The sequence below is a fragment of the Electrona antarctica genome, assembly GCF_951216825.1.
Source record: "Electrona antarctica genome assembly, contig: scaffold_61, whole genome shotgun sequence".
Classification (NCBI taxonomy): Eukaryota; Metazoa; Chordata; class Actinopteri; order Myctophiformes; family Myctophidae; genus Electrona; species Electrona antarctica.
This window is the reverse complement of record NW_027638718.1, coordinates 102659-122445: the sequence shown is the minus strand read 5'-3', so window position 1 is coordinate 122445 and position 19787 is coordinate 102659. Positions and strand designations below refer to the sequence as shown.

At 40.8% G+C, this 19787-nt stretch overlaps 1 protein-coding gene across 1 annotated transcript in view; it reads right to left on the bottom strand.

The window, feature by feature from the left end:
• The window catches only part of LOC306917799 (protein NLRC3-like), a 49930-nt gene that overhangs the window by 27905 nt on the left and 2238 nt on the right, over positions 1 to 19787 (bottom strand). Inside the window, exons 2-4 of the mRNA XM_079530704.1 lie at positions 14158 to 14324; positions 11921 to 12034; positions 10673 to 10786 (exon numbers count right to left, since the gene is read on the bottom strand). Coding sequence (XP_079386830.1) covers positions 10673 to 10786; positions 11921 to 12034; positions 14158 to 14306 — 377 coding nt within the window. The 5' untranslated portion in view covers positions 14307 to 14324. The remainder of the gene's footprint in view (positions 1 to 10672; positions 10787 to 11920; positions 12035 to 14157; positions 14325 to 19787) is intronic.

Below are 19787 nucleotides of genomic sequence, written 5' to 3'. Positions count from 1 at the left end.
GAGTTGTAGGCCTAAAAATAGTCCTCATGCACACCTACGGAGGGACGGGTGCCTCGCAGCGATGGCCTGGAGGAGTAGGAGAAAGTGGAGTCCCGCTTTCTCCTACTTAGGGGCAGCGGTGGCCTAAGGGTTAGAGGAGTGCCCTTGTTGCCGAAAGGTTGCCGGTTCGATTCCCCGGACGGGCAGGAAAAACCTGGGTGGGGAAGTGATTGTCATCACTCACCCAACACCGCTGAAGTGCCCTTGGGCAAGGCACTGAACCCCCAACTTCTCCCCCTGGAGCTGCTTAGTGGCCAACAGTATAAGACTGTGGTTGTACTGGTCAGCTCCCAGGTTTTAATGTGTGTGTGTGTGTCTGTCTATTTGTTTCTATGTGCAGGGCGTTGCTGAAAATGAGCACCTGTGCTCAGCTACTTCCCTGTTTGCTTGAAGATCTGTCCGTGCAGAGACCCGCCTGTCAAAATTAACTGCTCTACAAGCTCATCGCGGCTGTTGTATATAATTTAAAACTTGGGAATACTCTGTGCAGTCTATGATGACGTATTTCGATATTTCCTGTTGCCTTATATGGTCGTGGATGTTCCATCAAACCAGGCGACACCAGGCGAATCGCTTGGAAAAAATGCGGAAAGGATACACTCGGCGATACGCACAAATGAAGTGATTACACCTGGTTCCCTGAATAACACCGGACTTAACCGTAGCGTGATCCGACAGATTTTCCGCTATCTATACGCATGACCTTTACGCTTCCGTTACACTATGGCGTATTTCTCCTTTGTGAATGAGGACCAGTGTGTATATTGAACAGGAGGATTGACATACTGTGTATCTGGAGGTCCAGGTTCATTACTGAAGTTAAGAGGGTGTCCCATAGACGTGTCACTCTTCATAGACAGCAGGCTGGGAGTTGGAGACTCTGCTCTGTGGTACAGATGTCTGGAATCATAGAAACGAAGAAGTCAATTTATTCAATATGTGTTGTTTTGGGAGGTCTGAAGTTTAGTCCAAGCATAGTCAAAGTGGCATTGAATGAATGAGGCTAGAGAGCACTTTAGTTGACAGAAAGTCTGCCCAAAAATATGTCTATAATTTTTTATATTTTTTTATCACACAAAGAAATAAAGAAAAGTTTATTTTTCCTCACAAATTGCACCAATGTTCTTCCAGTCATAGGCTACTATTATCATATTAATATATAATAATAATAATATATAATATATATACATATATCACCCATGTTCTTCCAGTCACAGACTACTATTATCATATTCTGTATTTGTCATTCATGTAATTCACATTGTAATGCTATCCAGAATGTGTGTAGCAGGCCACTGTAATGTTTTCATATTCACAAAGGTGCACCGTCACCATAATTAACCTGATAATCACAACAGCAAAACTATGATATTCATCACTAGTTGTGTTATAGTGTTGTGTATATTGTATAGTGTTATAGTGTATATTGTTATATTGTAGTGTTATAGTGTATATTGTATAGTGTTATAGTGTGTATTGTATAGTGTTATAGTGTATATTGTATATTGTATAGTGTTATAGTGTATATTGTATAGTGTTATAGTGTATATTGTATAGTGTTATAGTGTATATTGTATAGTGTTATATTGTATATTGTATAGTGTTATAGTGTATATTGTATAGTGTTATATTGTATAGTGTTACAGTGTATATTGTATAGTGTTATAGTGTATATTGTATAGTGTTATAGTGTTATATTGTATAGTGTTATAGTGTATATTGTATAGTGTTATAGTGCATATTGTATAGTGTTATAGTGTATATTGTATAGTGTTATAGTGTATATTGTATAGTGTTATAGTGTATAGTGTTAAAGGGTCCTCATTCACAACGGCGTTTACGCTCATAAAGTGACGTTACGTGAGCGGAGCGTGAGCGAACAGGCATTTACGTGGATTCCCACATTACGTGGGAATTCATGAACTTGAACGTGAACTTGACGGTGACGTGGGTTAGTCGGAAATTCCGCTGAAAGCTGCGCCACCTCTCATGGTCGTGTACGGCTTGCGTAGATTTATTAAGAAGGCTTTAGTCTTCATGCTGAATCAATTAAAAGTCCCCAAATCTCAGATAAAATATGTAGGCATGTGTCCCCAACATTGGTCGCACATAAAAAATTATAGCCTATATAAAAGCCAAGTATCACTTGTATGCCTAAATGCATGCATTCTAGAGGCAGGTTAGCCTAGAGTGCCATACAGAAACTGCCCCTGCAAGCCCGACACCTTTTTTATTTATTTATTAGGATATTTCTAGCATGCGCGATTGCGCTGCTCACTTGACAGCTTTCTACTCGCAGTGCAACGCGCTGTGAGCTTGTAGATCGGCTCTCGCAGTCTCGCGGACTCGCGCTGCATGTTAAAAAACAAACTCACAATTATAATAAGAACATACACTTATCTGCATTCTGCACTGTACGAATCCAACGTTGTTTAGTGTAGTAATGTCTGCAGTATAGGCCTATTTAAATTGTTTCGTTATGGAGCTCCTTTGAGTCAGTCTGACTGTCGGTGCGTGTGTGTGTGTGTGTGTGTGTGTGTGTGGGGGGGGGGGGGGGTAGCCCTATATAAAAAATAGAAGACCACATTAGCCTATTTGAATGAATGGCATCAGCGTGTTTGAAAGTCGGCCAGTCATATCATAGTTTTAAGCCAGCTCACCTCCACTCGCGCTTGTTCACAAACATGACGGACAGACAGACAAGAAAGGCTGTTGATGATGATTATTATTACCACTGTAACTCGCTGATCAGCATGTTGACAGAGACTCAGCCAATTAAAGTTTCACGTAGGCCTAAATGCATTTGCTGCAAGCACCTATCTGCCTCCATTTGCGTCGTGGTATTAATTTATAATATGTATATTGATCACATGCGGACGCCACACAGAATAGCCAACTCTTACCTGCAGCTGAGGAAACATACAACGTAGTTGGATCGGATGAAATATAGCCTTAAGTCCAAATCCCACAAGAAAAAAAAGAAAGAAAATATGTCCTGTGTCCATGCATGTCCATATATTTGCTTTCCAAATCCGACAGTGCAGGGCAGGGAATCAATCACCGCAGTAGACTAATCAATAGGGCATTTTATCATTGCCGAGTTTTAATATAGCATTTGGTTGTGTGGTGAACAGTACAAATTAACTTCTTTCTCATTATGTGAAAGTAACTAACATCAGTTAACTTATTAACGTTCTGACATTTAACAAGGAGTGAAGCAATGCGTGCCAAGTTGGCAAGTTTCGTTTATAATTATATACAAAACTCGCGCTGTTTGCTTGAAGATCTGTCCATGCAGAGACTCGCCTGTCAAAATTAACTGCTCTACAAGCTCATCGCGGCTGTTGTATATAATTTAAAGCCCGGTGCAGGCTATGATGACGTATTTCGATATTTCCTGTTGCCTTATATGGTGTGGGATGGGCGTTCTAACCTGGCGACACCAGGCGAATCGCTTGGGAAAAATGCGGAAAGGCTACACTCTGCGATCCGCACAAATGAAGTGATTACACCAGCTTCCCTGAATAAGACGGGAGCAAATTGCAGCGTGATCGGACAGAGAAATACGATGATATTTAGTATCTGTATACGCTTCCGTTACACTCTGGCGTAAACGCCGTTGTGAATGAGGACCATAGTGTATATTGTATAGTGTTATAGTGTATATTGTATAGTGTTATAGTGGTATAGTGTTATAGTGTATAGTGTTATAGTGTATATTGTATAGTGTTATAGTGTATAGTGTTATAGTGTTATAGTGTATAGTGTTATAGTGTATATTGTATAGTGTTATAGTGTATATTGTATAGTGTTATAGTGTATATTGTATAGTGTATATTGTATAGTGTTATAGGTCCTCATTCACAACGGCGTTTACGCTCATAAAGTGACGTTACGTGAGCGGACGGTGTGTGTGTGTGTGTGTGTGTGTGTGTGTGTGGGGGGGGGGGGGGGGGGGGACAGCAGCATGCTGCTGCTGAACAGTCCAATCTTATTAGCCCTTTAAAAAAATAGAAGTCCACATTGCATCAGCGCGTGCAATTCGGCCAGTCATAGTTTTAAGCGAGCTCACCTTAATTAATTATAATATGGGCAACTGTAGCTAGGCTGTAGGCTACTACATTGATCTCATCATGAGATCAATCAAGTTTGGTGCCAAATGTCCCGCGAATCATTTTAATATGACGACATCGTGAAATTAACCTGCACTTAGGCTGACAAAGAGGATCTGACAAAGAGGATATAGGCTACCCGCCGTATATGGTTGAAAATGTATATGCCTACGTGTCCATGATCAGAACAAATCCATTCTCCACATGACATTCAGACAGATGACAGTGAGATGATATTGATCCCCGCATGAATCAATGCAGCTCTGATAAAAAAAAGTATCGGATATCTATTTTACCTCTAGGCGAGTGTGCAATTGTTCTTTCTCTTTTTTTATAACCCTGCAGTGCATTCATCAGCTAAGGGCTTTTATCATTGCAGAGTTGTAGGCCTAAAAATAGTCCTCATGCACACCTACGGAGGGACGGGTGCCTCGCAGCGATGGCCTGGAGGAGTAGGAGAAAGTGGAGTCCCGCTTTCTCCTACTTAGGGGCAGCGGTGGCCTAAGGGTTAGAGGAGTGCCCTTGTTGCCGAAAGGTTGCCGGTTCGATTCCCCGGACGGGCAGGAAAAACCTGGGTGGGGAAGTGATTGTCATCACTCACCCAACACCGCTGAAGTGCCCTTGGGCAAGGCACTGAACCCCCAACTTCTCCCCCTGGAGCTGCTTAGTGGCCAACAGTATAAGACTGTGGTTGTACTAGTCAGCTCCCAGGTTTTAATGTGTGTGTGTGTGTCTGTCTATTTGTTTCTATGTGCAGGGCGTTGCTGAAAATGAGCACCTGTGCTCAGCTACTTCCCTGTTTGCTTGAAGATCTGTCCGTGCAGAGACCCGCCTGTCAAAATTAACTGCTCTACAAGCTCATCGCGGCTGTTGTATATAATTTAAAACTTGGGAATCCTCTGTGCAGTCTATGATGACGTATTTCGATATTTCCTGTTGCCTTATATGGTCGTGGATGTTCCATCAAACCAGGCGACACCAGGCAAATCGCTTGGAAAAAATGCGGAAAGGATACACTCGGCGATACGCACAAATGAAGTGATTACACCTGGTTCCCTGAATAACACCGGACTTAACCGTAGCGTGATCCGACAGATTTTCCGCTATCTATACGCATGACCTTTACGCTTCCGTTACACTATGGCGTATTTCTCCTTTGTGAATGAGGACCAGTGTGTATATTGAACAGGAGGATTGACATACTGTGTATCTGGAGGTCCAGGTTCATTACTGAAGTTAAGAGGGTGTCCCATAGACGTGTCACTCTTCATAGACAGCAGGCTGGGAGTTGGAGACTCTGCTCTGTGGTACAGACGTCTGGAATCATAGAAACGAAGAAGTCAATTTATTCAATATGTGTGACCAGATTTGACTGAGAGACTGCCATCGCGCAAATTACAGCTTTTCACCAGAGGAGAAAAACTTTTTTTAATTCTTTTTTTCCAAAATGAGTTTATAGCACAGACAGACTCTTCACATACTAGAGCATGTCTGAAATAAGTGTCAGAGCTGAAATCGACATGTAAATATGAAATAAATGCTTAAACATGTAGCTAGGTGTAATGTTAGAGACCACAGAAGTGAATCTTTCAAGCCTATTTTCTCAACTCGCTGTTTTCTGCAAGACATAACTCTATAAGCCATATCTCCACAACTGGTGGGTCAAACTGAACAACCAATATGTCAATTTGAAGCTATGATTCCCTGCTTTCATATGACATGAAAAAACGAAAATTCAAAAAAATCCAATGGCAGTCCCTCAGTCAAATTTAGTCACATGTGTTGTTTTGGGAGGTCTGAAGTTTAGTCCAAGCATAGTCAAAGTGGCATTGAATGAATGAGGCTAGAGAGCACTTTAGCTGACAGAAAGTCTGCCCAAAAATATGTCTATAATTTTTTATATTTTTTTATCACACAAAGAAATAAAGAAAAGTTTATTTTTCCTCACAAATTGCACCAATGTTCTTCCAGTCATAGGCTACTATTATCATATTAATATATAATAATAATAATATATAATATATATACATATATCACCCATGTTCTTCCAGTCACAGACTACTATTATCATATTCTGTATTTGTCATTCATGTAATTCACATTGTAATGCTATCCAGAATGTGTGTAGCAGGCCACTGTAATGTTTTCATATTCACAAAGGTGCACCGTCACCATAATTAACCTGATAATCACAACAGCAAAACTATGATATTCATCACTAGTTGTGTTATAGTGTTGTGTATATTGTATAGTGTTATAGTGTATATTGTATAGTGTTATATTGTAGTGTTATAGTGTATATTGTATAGTGTTATAGTGTGTATTGTATAGTGTTATAGTGTATATTGTATATTGTATAGTGTTATAGTGTATATTGTATAGTGTTATAGTGTATATTGTATAGTGTTAGTGTATATTGTATAGTGTTAGTGTATATTGTATAGTGTTATAGTGTATAGTGTTATAGTGTATATTGTATAGTGTTAGTGTATATTGTATAGTGTTATAGTGTATAGTGTTATAGTGTATAGTGTTAGTGTATATTGTATAGTGTTATAGTGTATATTGTATAGTGTTATAGTGTATATTGTATAGTGTTAAATTGTATAGTGTTATAGTGTATATTGTATAGTGTTATAGTGTATATTGTATAGTGTTATATTGTAGTGTTATAGTGTATATTGTATAGTGTTATAGTGTATAGTGTTATAGTGTATATTGTATAGTGTTATAGTGTATAGTGTTATAGTGTATAGTGTATAGTGTTATAGTGTATATTGTATAGTGGTATAGTGTTATATTGTATATTGTATATTGTATAGTGTTATAGTGTATATTGTATAGTGTTATATTGTATAGTGTTATAGTGTTATAGTGTATATTGTATAGTGTTATAGTGTATATTGTATAGTGGTATATTGTATAGTGTTATATTGTATATTGTATAGTGTTATAGTGCATATTGTATAGTGTTATAGTGTATAGTGTTATAGTGTATATTGTATAGTGTTATAGTGTTATATTGTATATTGTATAGTGTTATAGTGTATATTGTATAGTGTTAGTGTATATTGTATAGTGTTATAGTGTATAGTGTTATAGTGTATATTGTATATTGTATAGTGTTATAGTGTATATTGTATAGTGTTATAGTGTATAGTGTATATTGTATAGTGTTATAGTGTACATTGTATAGTGGTATAGTGTATATTGTATAGTGTTATAGTGTTATATTGTATAGTGTTATAGTGTTATATTGTATAGTGTTATAGTGTATATTGTATAGTGTTATAGTGTATATTGTATAGTGTTATAGTGTATATTGTATAGTGTTATAGTGTATATTGTATAGTGTTATAGTGTTATATTGTATAGTGTTATAGTGTATATTGTATAGTGTTATAGTGTATATTGTATAGTGTTATATTGTATAGTGTTATAGTGTTAAATTGTATAGTGTTATAGTGTATATTGTATAGTGTTAAATTGTATAGTGTTATAGGTCCTCATTCACAACGGCGTTTACGCTCATAAAGTGACGTTAAATGAGCGGACGGTGTGTGTATGTGTGTGTGGGGGGGGGGGGGGGGGGACAGCAGCATGCTGCTGCTGAACAGTCCAATCTTATTAGCCCTTTAAAAAAATAGAAGTCTACATTATTGCATCAGCGCGTGCAATTCGGCCAGTCATAGTTTTAAGCGAGCTCACCTTAATTAATTATAATATGGGCAACTGTAGCTAGGCTGTAGGCTACTACATTGATCTCATCATGAGATCAATCAAGTTTGGTGCCAAATGTCCCGCGAATCATTTTAATATGACGACATCGTGAAATGAACCTGCACTTAGGCTGACAAAGAGGATCTGACAAAGAGGATATAGGCTACCCGCCGTATATGGTTGAAAATGTATATGCCTACGTGTCCATGATCAGAACAAATCCATTCTCCACATGACATTCAGACAGATGACAGTGAGATGATATTGAATCAATGCAGCTCTGATAAAAAAAAGTATCGGATATCTATTTTACCTCTAGGCGAGTGTGCAATTGTTCTTTCTCTTTTTTTATAACCCTGCAGTGCATTCATCAGCTAAGGGCTTTTATCATTGCCGAGTTGTAGGCCTAAAAATAGTCCTCATGCACACCTACGGAGGGACGGGTGCCTCGCATGGCCGCGGGAAGATGTTTACTGCAGGAGGTGCTGAATGCTTAGTAGGGGGTGCGCGTGCGTGAAAATGTGCGAAAATGCACGCGCCTCGTGCACGCGCATTTTCGCGCAGAAAAGTGGCTTTTACTTTCCCTCTCCCCACGCATGAGCAAACTGACACAGGCAATTAACCAGGATAAGGTGCCGATACTGTGATACAGCAAATTTATTAGTCCATTAACAGAAATCTGTTTTGATTAAAATCATTATTATTTTCCCCCTCCTGTCCGAGGGGGGGCTGTGCCTGGGCGGAGAGGGTGCTCCAGCCCCCCCAGCACCCCTACTTCCCTCAGCCATGGTGCCTCGCAGCGATGGCCTGGAGGAGTAGCCTGGCTAATAAGCCAGACTAATATCACACAACACTGTCGCGGTATATCAGTCTGGGCTGGCTCCACTTGGATTTCATTTCCCGGGGAACGTTTTCTCTTTGACGCAATTGGTCAGAGCTACTGTCAGTCAAAGGTCTCAAGCATTGAACGTCACTGTACCAAAGCCCGCCCATATTGCATACCGTGTCCCGATTGGTCCGACCTGTTCTCTGCTGTAGGAAAGAGGCGTGCTACTGAGCCTCGCCAGACCGTAATCCGCTGGTAGGCAACTTTTTTTTGCCAACGGCTGATTCGGTCTGGTTTATTAACCAGGCTACTGGAGGAGTAGGAGAAAGTGGAGTCCCGCTTTCTCCTACTTAGGGGCAGAGGTGGCCTAAGGGTTAGAGGAGTGCCCTTGTTGCCGAAAGGTTGCCGGTTCGATTCCCCGGACGGGCAGGAAAAACCTGGGTGGGGAAGTGATTGTCATCACTCACCCAACACCGCTGAAGTGCCCTTGGGCAAGGCACTGAACCCCCAACTTCTCCCCCTGGAGCTGCTTAGTGGCCAACAGTATAAGACTGTGGTTGTACTGGTCAGCTCCCAGGTTTTAATGTGTGTGTGTGCGTGTGAGTGTGTCTGTCTATTTGTTTCTATGTGCAGGGCGTTGCTGAAAATGAGCACCTGTGCTCAGCTACTTCCCTGTTTGCTTGAAGATCTGTCCGTGCAGAGACCCGCCTGTCAAAATTAACTGCTCTACAAGCTCATCGCGGCTGTTGTATATAATTTAAAACTTGGGAATCCTCTGTGCAGTCTATGATGACGTATTTCGATATTTCCTGTTGCCTTATATGGTCGTGGATGTTCCATCAAACCAGGCGACACCAGGCGAATCGCTTGGAAAAAATGCGGAAAGGATATACTCGGCGATACGCACAAATGAAGTGATTACACCTGGTTCCCTGAATAACACCGGACTTAACCGTAGCGTGATCCGACAGATTTTCCGCTATCTATACGCATGACCTTTACGCTTCCGTTACACTATGGCGTATTTCTCCTTTGTGAATGAGGACCAGTGTGTATATTGAACAGGAGGATTGACATACTGTGTATCTGGAGGTCCAGGTTCATTACTGAAGTTAAGAGGGTGTCCCATAGACGTGTCACTCTTCATAGACAGCAGGCTGGGAGTTGGAGACTCTGCTCTGTGGTACAGACGTCTGGAATCATAGAAACGAAGAAGTCAATTTATTCAATATGTGTTGTTTTGGGAGGTCTGAAGTTTAGTCCAAGCATAGTCAAAGTGGCATTGAATGAATGAGGCTAGAGAGCACTTTAGTTGACAGAAAGTCTGCCCAAAAATATGTCTATAATTTTTTTTTTTTTTTATCACACAGAAATAAAGAAAAGTGTTTTTTTCCCCACAAATTGCACCCATGTTCTTCCAGTCATAGGCTACTATTATCATATTCTGTATTTGTCATTCATGTAATTCACATTGTAATGCTATCCAGAATGTGTGTAGCAGGCCAATGTAATGTTTTCATATTCGCAAAGGTGCACCGTCACCATAATTAACCTGATAATCACACCAGCAAAACTATGGTATTCGTCACTAGTTGTGTTATAGTGGTGTGTATATTGTATAGTGTTATAGTGTATATTGTATAGTGTTATAGTGTATATTGTATAGTGTTATAGTGTATATTGTATAGTGTTATAGTGTATATTGTATAGTGTTATAGTGTTATAGTGTATATTGTATAGTGTTATAGTGTATAGTGTTAGTGTATATTGTATAGTGTTATAGTGTATATTGTATAGTGTTATAGTGTATATTGTATAGTGGTATAGTGTTATAGTGTATATTGTATAGTGTTATAGTGTATATTGTATAGTGTTATAGTGTGTATATTGTATAGTGTTATAGTGTATATTGTATAGTGTTATAGTGTATATTGTATAGTGTTATAGTGTATATTGAACAGGAGGATTGACATACTGTGTATCTGGAGGTCCAGGTTCATTACTGAAGTTAAGAGGGTGTCCCATAGACGTGTCACTCTTCACAGACAGAAGGCTGGGAGTTGGAGACTCTGCTCTGTGGTACAGACGTCTGGAATCATAGAAACAAAGAAGTTAATTTATTCAATATGTGTTGTTTTGGGAGGTCTGAAGTTTAGTCCAAGCATAGTCAAAGTGGCATTGAATGAATGAGGCTCCAGCAAGAGTCTAGAGAGCACTTTAGTTGACACGACTGTGGCTCAAGAGGTAGAGCAGGTCGTCCAATGATCCATGGGTCGGCGGTTCGAATCCCGGCTCCTCCTGTCTACATGTCTAAGTGTCCTTGGGCAAGACACTGAACCCCTAATAACTCCCGATGTGCTGGTTGGTACCTTGCATGGCTTCCGCCACAATCGGTGTATGAATGTGTGTGTGAATGGGTGAATGTAATGCACACATCTATGTAAAGCACCTTGGATAAAGGCGCTATATAAATGCACCATTTACCATTTTTTACAGAAAGTCTGCCCAAAAATATGTCTATCATTGTTTTGTCACACAAAGAAAGGAAAAGTGTTTTTTTCCTCACAAATTGCACCCATGTTCTTCCAGTCACAGACTACTATTATCATATTAATATATAATAATAATAATATATAATATATATACATATATCACCCATGTTCTTCCAGTCACAGACTACTATTATCATATTCTGTATTTGTCATTCATGTAATTCACATTGTAATGCTATCCAGAATGTGTGTAGCAGGCCAATGTAATGTTTTCATATTCACAAAGGTGCACCGTCACCATAATTAACCTGATAATCACACCAGCAAAACTATGGTATTCATCACTAGTTGTGTTATAGTGGTGTGTATATTGTATAGTGTTATAGTGTATATTGTATGGTGTTATAGTGTATATTGTATAGTGTTAATTGTATAGTGTTATAGTGTATATTGTATAGTGTTATAGTGTATATTGTATAGTGTTATAGTGTTATAGTGTATATTGTATAGTGTTATAGTGTATAGTGTTAGTGTATATTGTATAGTGTTATAGTGTATATTGTATAGTGGTATAGTGTTATAGTGTTATAGTGTATATTGTATAGTGTTATAGTGTATATTGTATAGTGTTATAGTGTGTATATTGTATAGTGTTATAGTGTATATTGTATAGTGTTATAGTGTATATTGTATAGTGTTATAGTGTATATTGAACAGGAGGATTGACATACTGTGTATCTGGAGGTCCAGGTTCATTACTGAAGTTAAGAGGGTGTCCCATAGACGTGTCACTCTTCACAGACAGAAGGCTGGGAGTTGGAGACTCTGCTCTGTGGTACAGACGTCTGGAATCATAGAAACAAAGAAGTTAATTTATTCAATATGTGTTGTTTTGGGAGGTCTGAAGTTTAGTCCAAGCATAGTCAAAGTGGCATTGAATGAATGAGGCTCCAGCAAGAGTCTAGAGAGCACTTTAGTTGACATGACTGTGGCTCAAGAGGTAGAGCAGGTCGTCCAATGATCCATGGGTCGGCGGTTCGAATCCCGGCTCCTCCTGTCTACATGTCTAAGTGTCCTTGGGCAAGACACTGAACCCCTAATAACTCCCGATGTGCTGGTTGGTACCTTGCATGGCTTCCGCCACAATCGGTGTATGAATGTGTGTGTGAATGGGTGAATGTAATGCACACATCTATGTAAAGCACCTTGGATAAAGGCGCTATATAAATGCACCATTTACCATTTACCATTTGTTACAGAAAGTCTGCCCAAAAATATGTCTATCATTGTTTTGTCACACAAAGAAAGGAAAAGTGTTTTTTTCCTCACAAATTGCACCAATGTTCTTCCAGTCATAGGCTACTATTATCATATTAATATATAATAATAATAATATATAATATATATACATATATCACCAATGTTCTTCCAGTCACAGACTACTATTATCATATTCTGTATTTGTCATTCATGTAATTCACATTGTAATGCTATCCAGAATGTGTGTAGCAGGTCAATGTAATGTTTTCATATTCACAAAGGTGCACCGTCACCATAATTAACCTGATAATCACACCAGCTAAACGATATGTTATTCCCATCCCTAGTTGTATAGTGTAAAAGGGTAACATCGTTTAGTTTCCTAACACAACATTGCAGCAAAAGGAAAACTGAATAAAATAGCAAAAAACAATATAAATTATTATGTTGTGGTTTTACTAGGCATGTAAAAAAAAAATCACACCCGTGTGAACTGAGTGGTGCAAGGTCTTATATAGTCTGATCAGCTATGTCAGTGACGTCACATACTAACCATAGCAACCATGCTCGTTTTTTTGGTACAAACACGTGTACACGGGTACAAAGCCAGTTGTTGGAGTGGTTTGCACCACTCAAAAACTGCAGTTACAGGGCCTGGCCAAGAGGGGGCACAAGTACACCAGACTAGGACTAGGCTGTCCGTAGGAGGAAGTGACTTTATTATGTGGCGATAGAGCTTCCAGTCTGTTTCTCACTTGGGAAATAAACAACAAGCATAATATTGTACTGTAACCTTGTGTGGCGTCTTTAAGTTACCACAGAAATATAAAATCTTACTAAATATACAATAGGCCTACACTAACAGGTGATAGTTTAAATGTATATGTGGCATACTGTACACTACTGTACACATACTGTACTCATACATACTGTACTCATACTGTACACATACTGTACTCATACTGTAGGCCTACACATACTGTACACTACTGTACACATACTGTACTCATACATACTGTACTCATACTGTACACATACTGTACTCATACTGTACTCATACTGTAGGCCTACACATACTGTACTCATACTGTACTCATACTGTACTCATACTGCACACAAGCAGCCAGCCTGTCTACTGAACACCACACTGTGATTTGTACCACTTCATTCACAAACTGTTCACACAGTAACTTACAATCTGTGGATGAACTTTGAACAGGGTTGACACAACATTATTAAATGTTGTGTCTTGTTTTTATGTCATTCATGTAGCATGAGATCACATGGTTGTGTTATAAAATGTTGTGTATATAATGCTGCGGCATTGTCTGAAACCAAAATAAGTTGTATTCTCATGTACCTGTAGTGTACACAGGACGGAACAATACAGTTTTATTCTCATGTACCTGTAGTGTACACAAGACGGAACAATAAAGTACAACATTGAACCTTGAAGGCCCTTTCTCGCCCCCCCCCATCAAACAAAATGTTTGGTCAAACCAATGCATTGGAGCGGCCATTAAACACAGACACAAGACAGGTGTCTTGAATGTGTGAACGCAGCCCAGTAAGGGCATATGTCAAACCCCACCCGCTCACCTCCGCCCCACTCCCTCCTGGTGCTGCTGCCATCTTGGAAACTAAACACAATATAAACAATTGGAGAGGGGTGGGGCCGAGAAAGGCCCCTATTGGAGGATTGACATACTGTGTATCTGGAGGTCCAGGTTCATTACTGAAGTCAGGAGGTAGAAACGTGTCACTCTTCACAGACAGAAGGCTGGGTGTTGGAGACTCTGCTCTGTGGATGAGATGTTTGTCAGCTCCCTCCTCCTCTCTCTCCTCACGGCGACTCATCTCTGGTCTTCAGGAAACCTGTGAAGATCACAGTCACAATACACCAGAAAACTGTCAATGTTTACTGTATTCATGCACGCACGGACGCACGCACACACACACACGCACACGCACACGCACAGGCACAGCTACAGGGAAGTTAGAGGGGCAGAGACTGACATTTCTATATGGGAACTTTTGACGTAAATATCCGATCTACAAACTCACGACGCATGCCAGTGCATTGTGTGAGCTAAAGACCAAAGATGATTGGCTATTTTTGTGGCTATTTTCGCAGCAGATTATTGGTTTGATTATTGATTATTGGATTGTTTTGATTGGTTGAATACTCAATGAACAGTCTGATTGGTCCAATAGTTTATGAACAGTCTGATTGGTTCAATAGTGTATGAATAGTCTGATTGGTCCAATAGTGTATGAACATTGTGTGTGAAAGGAGCTGCGAGAAGATCCAGTGCCGATAAAAGCGCTCGCCGACGCCTCCCCGACCATTTCTGAACATCTAGCACGTTTGATATTTGACTCTGTCGCCGACTGGACATCATACAGTATGAACTGGGCTGACTGGACATCATACAGTATGAACTGGGTTGACTGGACATCATACAGTATGAACTGGGTTGATGGACATCATACAGTATGAACTGGGTTGATGGACATCATACAGTATGAACTGGGTTGATGGACATCATACAGTATGAACTGGGTTGATGGACATCATACAGTATGAACTGGGTTGATGGACATCATACAGTATGAACTGGGTTGATGGACATCATACAGTATGAACTGGGTTGACTGGATATCATACAGTATGAACTGGGTTGCGACTGCGATAAGGCCTGTATTACAGCCAATGAGAGCACACTGCTCACAGCACTGCTGTCTGTCTGTCTGTCTGTCGACTGTATAGATGATCAGATATATTATATATACATATACCGTATATAACCTTCATTCCGTCGGTAAATCCCTGTGTCGTACACATTGGTAGCCTATATTAGCCCAATATTGCCGTTACGCATTTCACTTGCATCGGAATCAACAGTGCAGAGCAAACTTTGGACCGTGTGTGTGTGTGTGTGCGCGTGCGCGTGCGTGGAGAGAGTTATTTAATGAAACTCAAGATTATAAGCATTGGAAACAAGTGTAATGCTTAATTGGGTCGTCCACTCACAGTTAACAGCCTTTGTATTGAGTTTGTGCTTGAAATGTACTGTAATTCTGCAAACTGTTACATTTTTCAATCAATCAATCAATCAATCAAAAGCGTCCTGTCTCGCTATAGCGCTATCACAAACATGTCGCCCTGTGTAGCCTGGCAGCTATTCCTGTGTGAGAGAGAGAGAGAGAGAGAGAGAGAGAGAGAGAGAGAGAGAGAGAGAGAGAGAGAGAGAGAGAGAGAGAGAGAGAGAGAGAGAGAGAGAGAGAGAGAGAGAGAGAGAGAGAGAGAGACTAAGCAGGAAACAGCCTCCTCCCTCCTCTGCTGTGGTCACATGGTTTACAGTAAACTGCGTGGAATACTGGTGGAGACTTGGCCTGGTTCCAGCAGAAGCGCTCTCTCTCTCTCTCTCGCTCTCTCTCTCTCTCTCTCTCTCTCTCTCTCAGCTCCAGACCATAGACCAAAGTTCAGATGTTCAACTTTTTTTCCCCAGTAAATGGTGATTAATTTAAAACACTTACCCGATATATTAACCTTTAGACTTTAATCCAACGCGTCATAAAGGGGTCCAGAGTGTTCAGTTCTCTGTGGTATTGTTGTCAAAATGGTGGACTGTGTTTTAACATAGAGTAGAATGTAGGAAGGGAGAGTCTGGTGGGAGGAGTCAGTTAGTCAGGAGTCAGTGCTGAGCATTCTACTGTGATGACTCAACACTGTAAATGCCCACACTTTTTTACTTGAGAGCAGTATTGCTTTCGTCGACTAAAACTAAGACTCCTTTTACACGGCGACCATCTCCAGATAAAACGGCAAAGTGCCGTTGCGTTCTCATTTTTTATTGACCCTTTACACGAGAACGCACACTTTATGAAAACGCTATAATATCGCTAGGTGGCGGTAACGGGCTGCCAAATAGACCAGTCACCCACGTTATGCACAAGAAGAAGAGCCAGCTCCTCCTTCACGCAACAGTTTCATTGGTCGTCCACTCACAGTTAACAGCCTTTGTATTGAGTTTGTGCTTGAAATGTACTGTAATTCTGCAAACTGTTAATAAAAAATTTCAATCAATCAATCAATCCCCGTGTCAATCACACTACAACACACACTACAAGTACACACTACAACCCCCACTTTTCAATGACTTACATAGCTTGCTGTGTTAGGCGTTAGACTGAATACTGGACAACTCACCCCGGTGAGTTGTCTTCACTTTCTGACATGTCGGGGTGAGTTGTCTGTACTTTCCGCTGGGGCGAGTTGGGCGAGAAAGTACGGACAGCTCACCCCGAAAGTCCAGACAACTCACCCCGGTGAGTTGTCTTCACTTTCTGACATTGCGGGGTGAGTTGTCTGTACTTTCCGTGGCACCCATTACAGTAGGCCTAATGCAATTTCAGATCTAACTATCGGTTCCTACAGACGTGCGCAGTCATGGCTAATTATTTATTTATGTAACAGGAAAATCCGGTGAAACACTTGTAAGTAAGGAGTAGAGCGTCTCTCTCTCTCACTCTCTATGCAGCATTGAGGGGGGGGGGGGGGGGGGTCGTTTGTGGATAATGTTTGCGCTTCAAAGGCAGACTGGATATCATACAGTATGAACTGGGTTGACTGGATATCATACAGTATGAACTGGGTTGACTGGATATCATACAGTATGAACTGGGTTGACTGGATATCATACAGTATGAACTGGGTTGACTGGATATCATACAGTATGAATTGGGTTGATGGACATCATACAGTATGAACTGGGTTGATGGACATCATACAGTATGAACTGGGTTGACTGAATATCATACAGTATGAACTGGGTTGATGGACATCATACAGTATGAACTGGGTTGACTGAATATCATACAGTATGAACTGGGTTGATGGACATCATACAGTATGAACTGGGTTGACTGGATATCATACAGTATGAACTGGGTTGCGACTGCGCCCCGACAAGGCCTGTATTACAGCCAATGAGAGCACACTGCTCACAGCACTTCTTCTGTCTGTCTGTCGACAGATGATCAGATATATATATATAATAGCCTACATATATATAACCTTCATTCCGTCGGTAAATCCCTGTGTCGTACATATTGGTAGCCTATATTAGCCCAATATTGCCGTTACGCATTTCACTTGAATAATGTTGATAAAAACCGCATCGGAATCGGAACAGTGCAGAGCAAACTTTGGACCTTGTGCGCTGTGTGTGTGTGCGTGCGTGCGCAGAGAGAGTTATTTAATGAATGAAACTCAAGATTATAACGTCCTGTCTCGCTATAGCGCTATCACAAACATGTCGCCCTGTGTAGCCTGGCAGGCAGCCATTCCTGTGTGTGTGCCGTGCCGTGCCGTGCCGAGAGAGAGAGAGGAGAGAGAGAGTTGCGCCCTGTGTGGGTCTCGGCGTCTCGCGCTTGTATCACGGCAATTCCTGCACGTCGTGCATGTCAAAATGAATTGGAATAAAAAAACAAATATGTAGCTCGCTGCCTATAGGCTATGTATCGGGTCTGGATCGCATCTTGATCCTCTGGTCGGCGACCAACCGTTTAGTGTGGAAGCCACAACGACCTGATGACTCGCCGACAACTTTAAAACTCCTACAGTAGTGATGGGTCGGTCGTTAGCGACTCGTTCACAAGACCCGATTCATTGCCGTGAGCGTGTAGGGGGCGGGGCCATATGAGCAGGAAACAGCCTCCTCCCTCCTCTGCTGTTGTCACATGGTTTACTATGTCTCTCTCTCTCTCTCTCTCTCTCTCTCAGCTCCAGACCATAGACCAAAGTTCTAGTCTTTGTATTAAACACCCTAAAAACTGTCCAATGCCAGACTAGAGACATTATAGGTCCAGTACATGGTGATTAATTAAAAACACTTACCCGATATATTAATCTTTAGACTTTAATCCAACGCGTCATAAATGGGTCTGTGCGTGTTGTCGTCAAAATGGTGGACTGTGTTTTAACACTCAGAGTTGTTATAAGGAGGAGGAGCTCTGACACTCTCACACTCTCTCTCTCTCTTCTCTCTCTCTGTCTCTCTCTCTCTCTCTCTCTCTCTCTCTCGTCTCTCTCTCTCGTCGTCTCTACTCTCATCCTCTCTCTCGTCTCTCTCTCTCTCTCTCTCTCTCCTCTCTCTCTCACTCTCTCTCTCTCTCACACACACAGGGGTGGTGTTGTGTTACAGCCGGTTTCCAACTTATATTGTTGTCACAAGAAGATGTTCATGTTCCAACATGTAGGGAAATGTGCTCCACATCAACGCGACGCAGCTGTTGACTGATACCTGTCCATTTAAACTTCTAGACGAGCCTGCCCCCAAATATACAGCACTATGTAGTCCTTATCATGGTCCTATAGTGAATATATCTGTACTATGTACTCATTATCATGGTCCTATAGTGAATATATCTGTACTATGTACTCCTTAATCATGGTCCTATAGTGAATATATCTGTACTATGTACTCCTTATCATGGTCCTATAGTGAATATATCTGTACTATGTACTCCTTATCATGGTCCTATAGTGAATATATCTGTATATACAGCACTATGTAGTCCTTATCATGGTCCTATAGTGAATATATCTGTACTATGTACTCCTTATCATGGTCCTATAGTGAATATATCTGTATATACAGCACTATGTAGTCCCTATCATGGTCCTATAGTGAATATATCTGTACTATGTAGTCCTTATCATGGTCCTATAGTGAATATATATGTACTATGTAGTCCTTATCATGGTCCTATAGTGATATATCTGTATATACAGCACTATGTAGTCCTTATCATGGTCCTATAGTGAATATATCTGTACTATGTACTCCTTATCATGGTCCTCATAGTGAATATTATGTATATACAGCACTATGTACTCCTTATCATGGTCCTCTAATAGTGAATATATCTGTACTATATGTACTCCTTATCATGGTCCTCTAATAGGCAATTCACACTGAGAGGGACTGAATCCGTTTCATTGGAACCGTTTCCGAATACGGTTGCCTGGTCCCCGATGGCCATGATTCACATTGCCCGAGATTCAACAGCGCACCCGGGTACACTTGCATAACACACTTTGATCCTCCAGATGGTGGTGTGCTTGATGGCTGGTGCGCACGGACACTGACCATCAACTCTGCCACATTGGACACTGACCATCAACTCTGCCACATTGGACACTGACCATCAACTCTGCGACATTGGACACTGACCATCAACTCTGCGACATTGTCTCCAATAAATCCAGACACTGCATTGCATTGCCTCTTTTGCCGTTATACTACGTCACTGTCAGCCTGCCTGCTATTC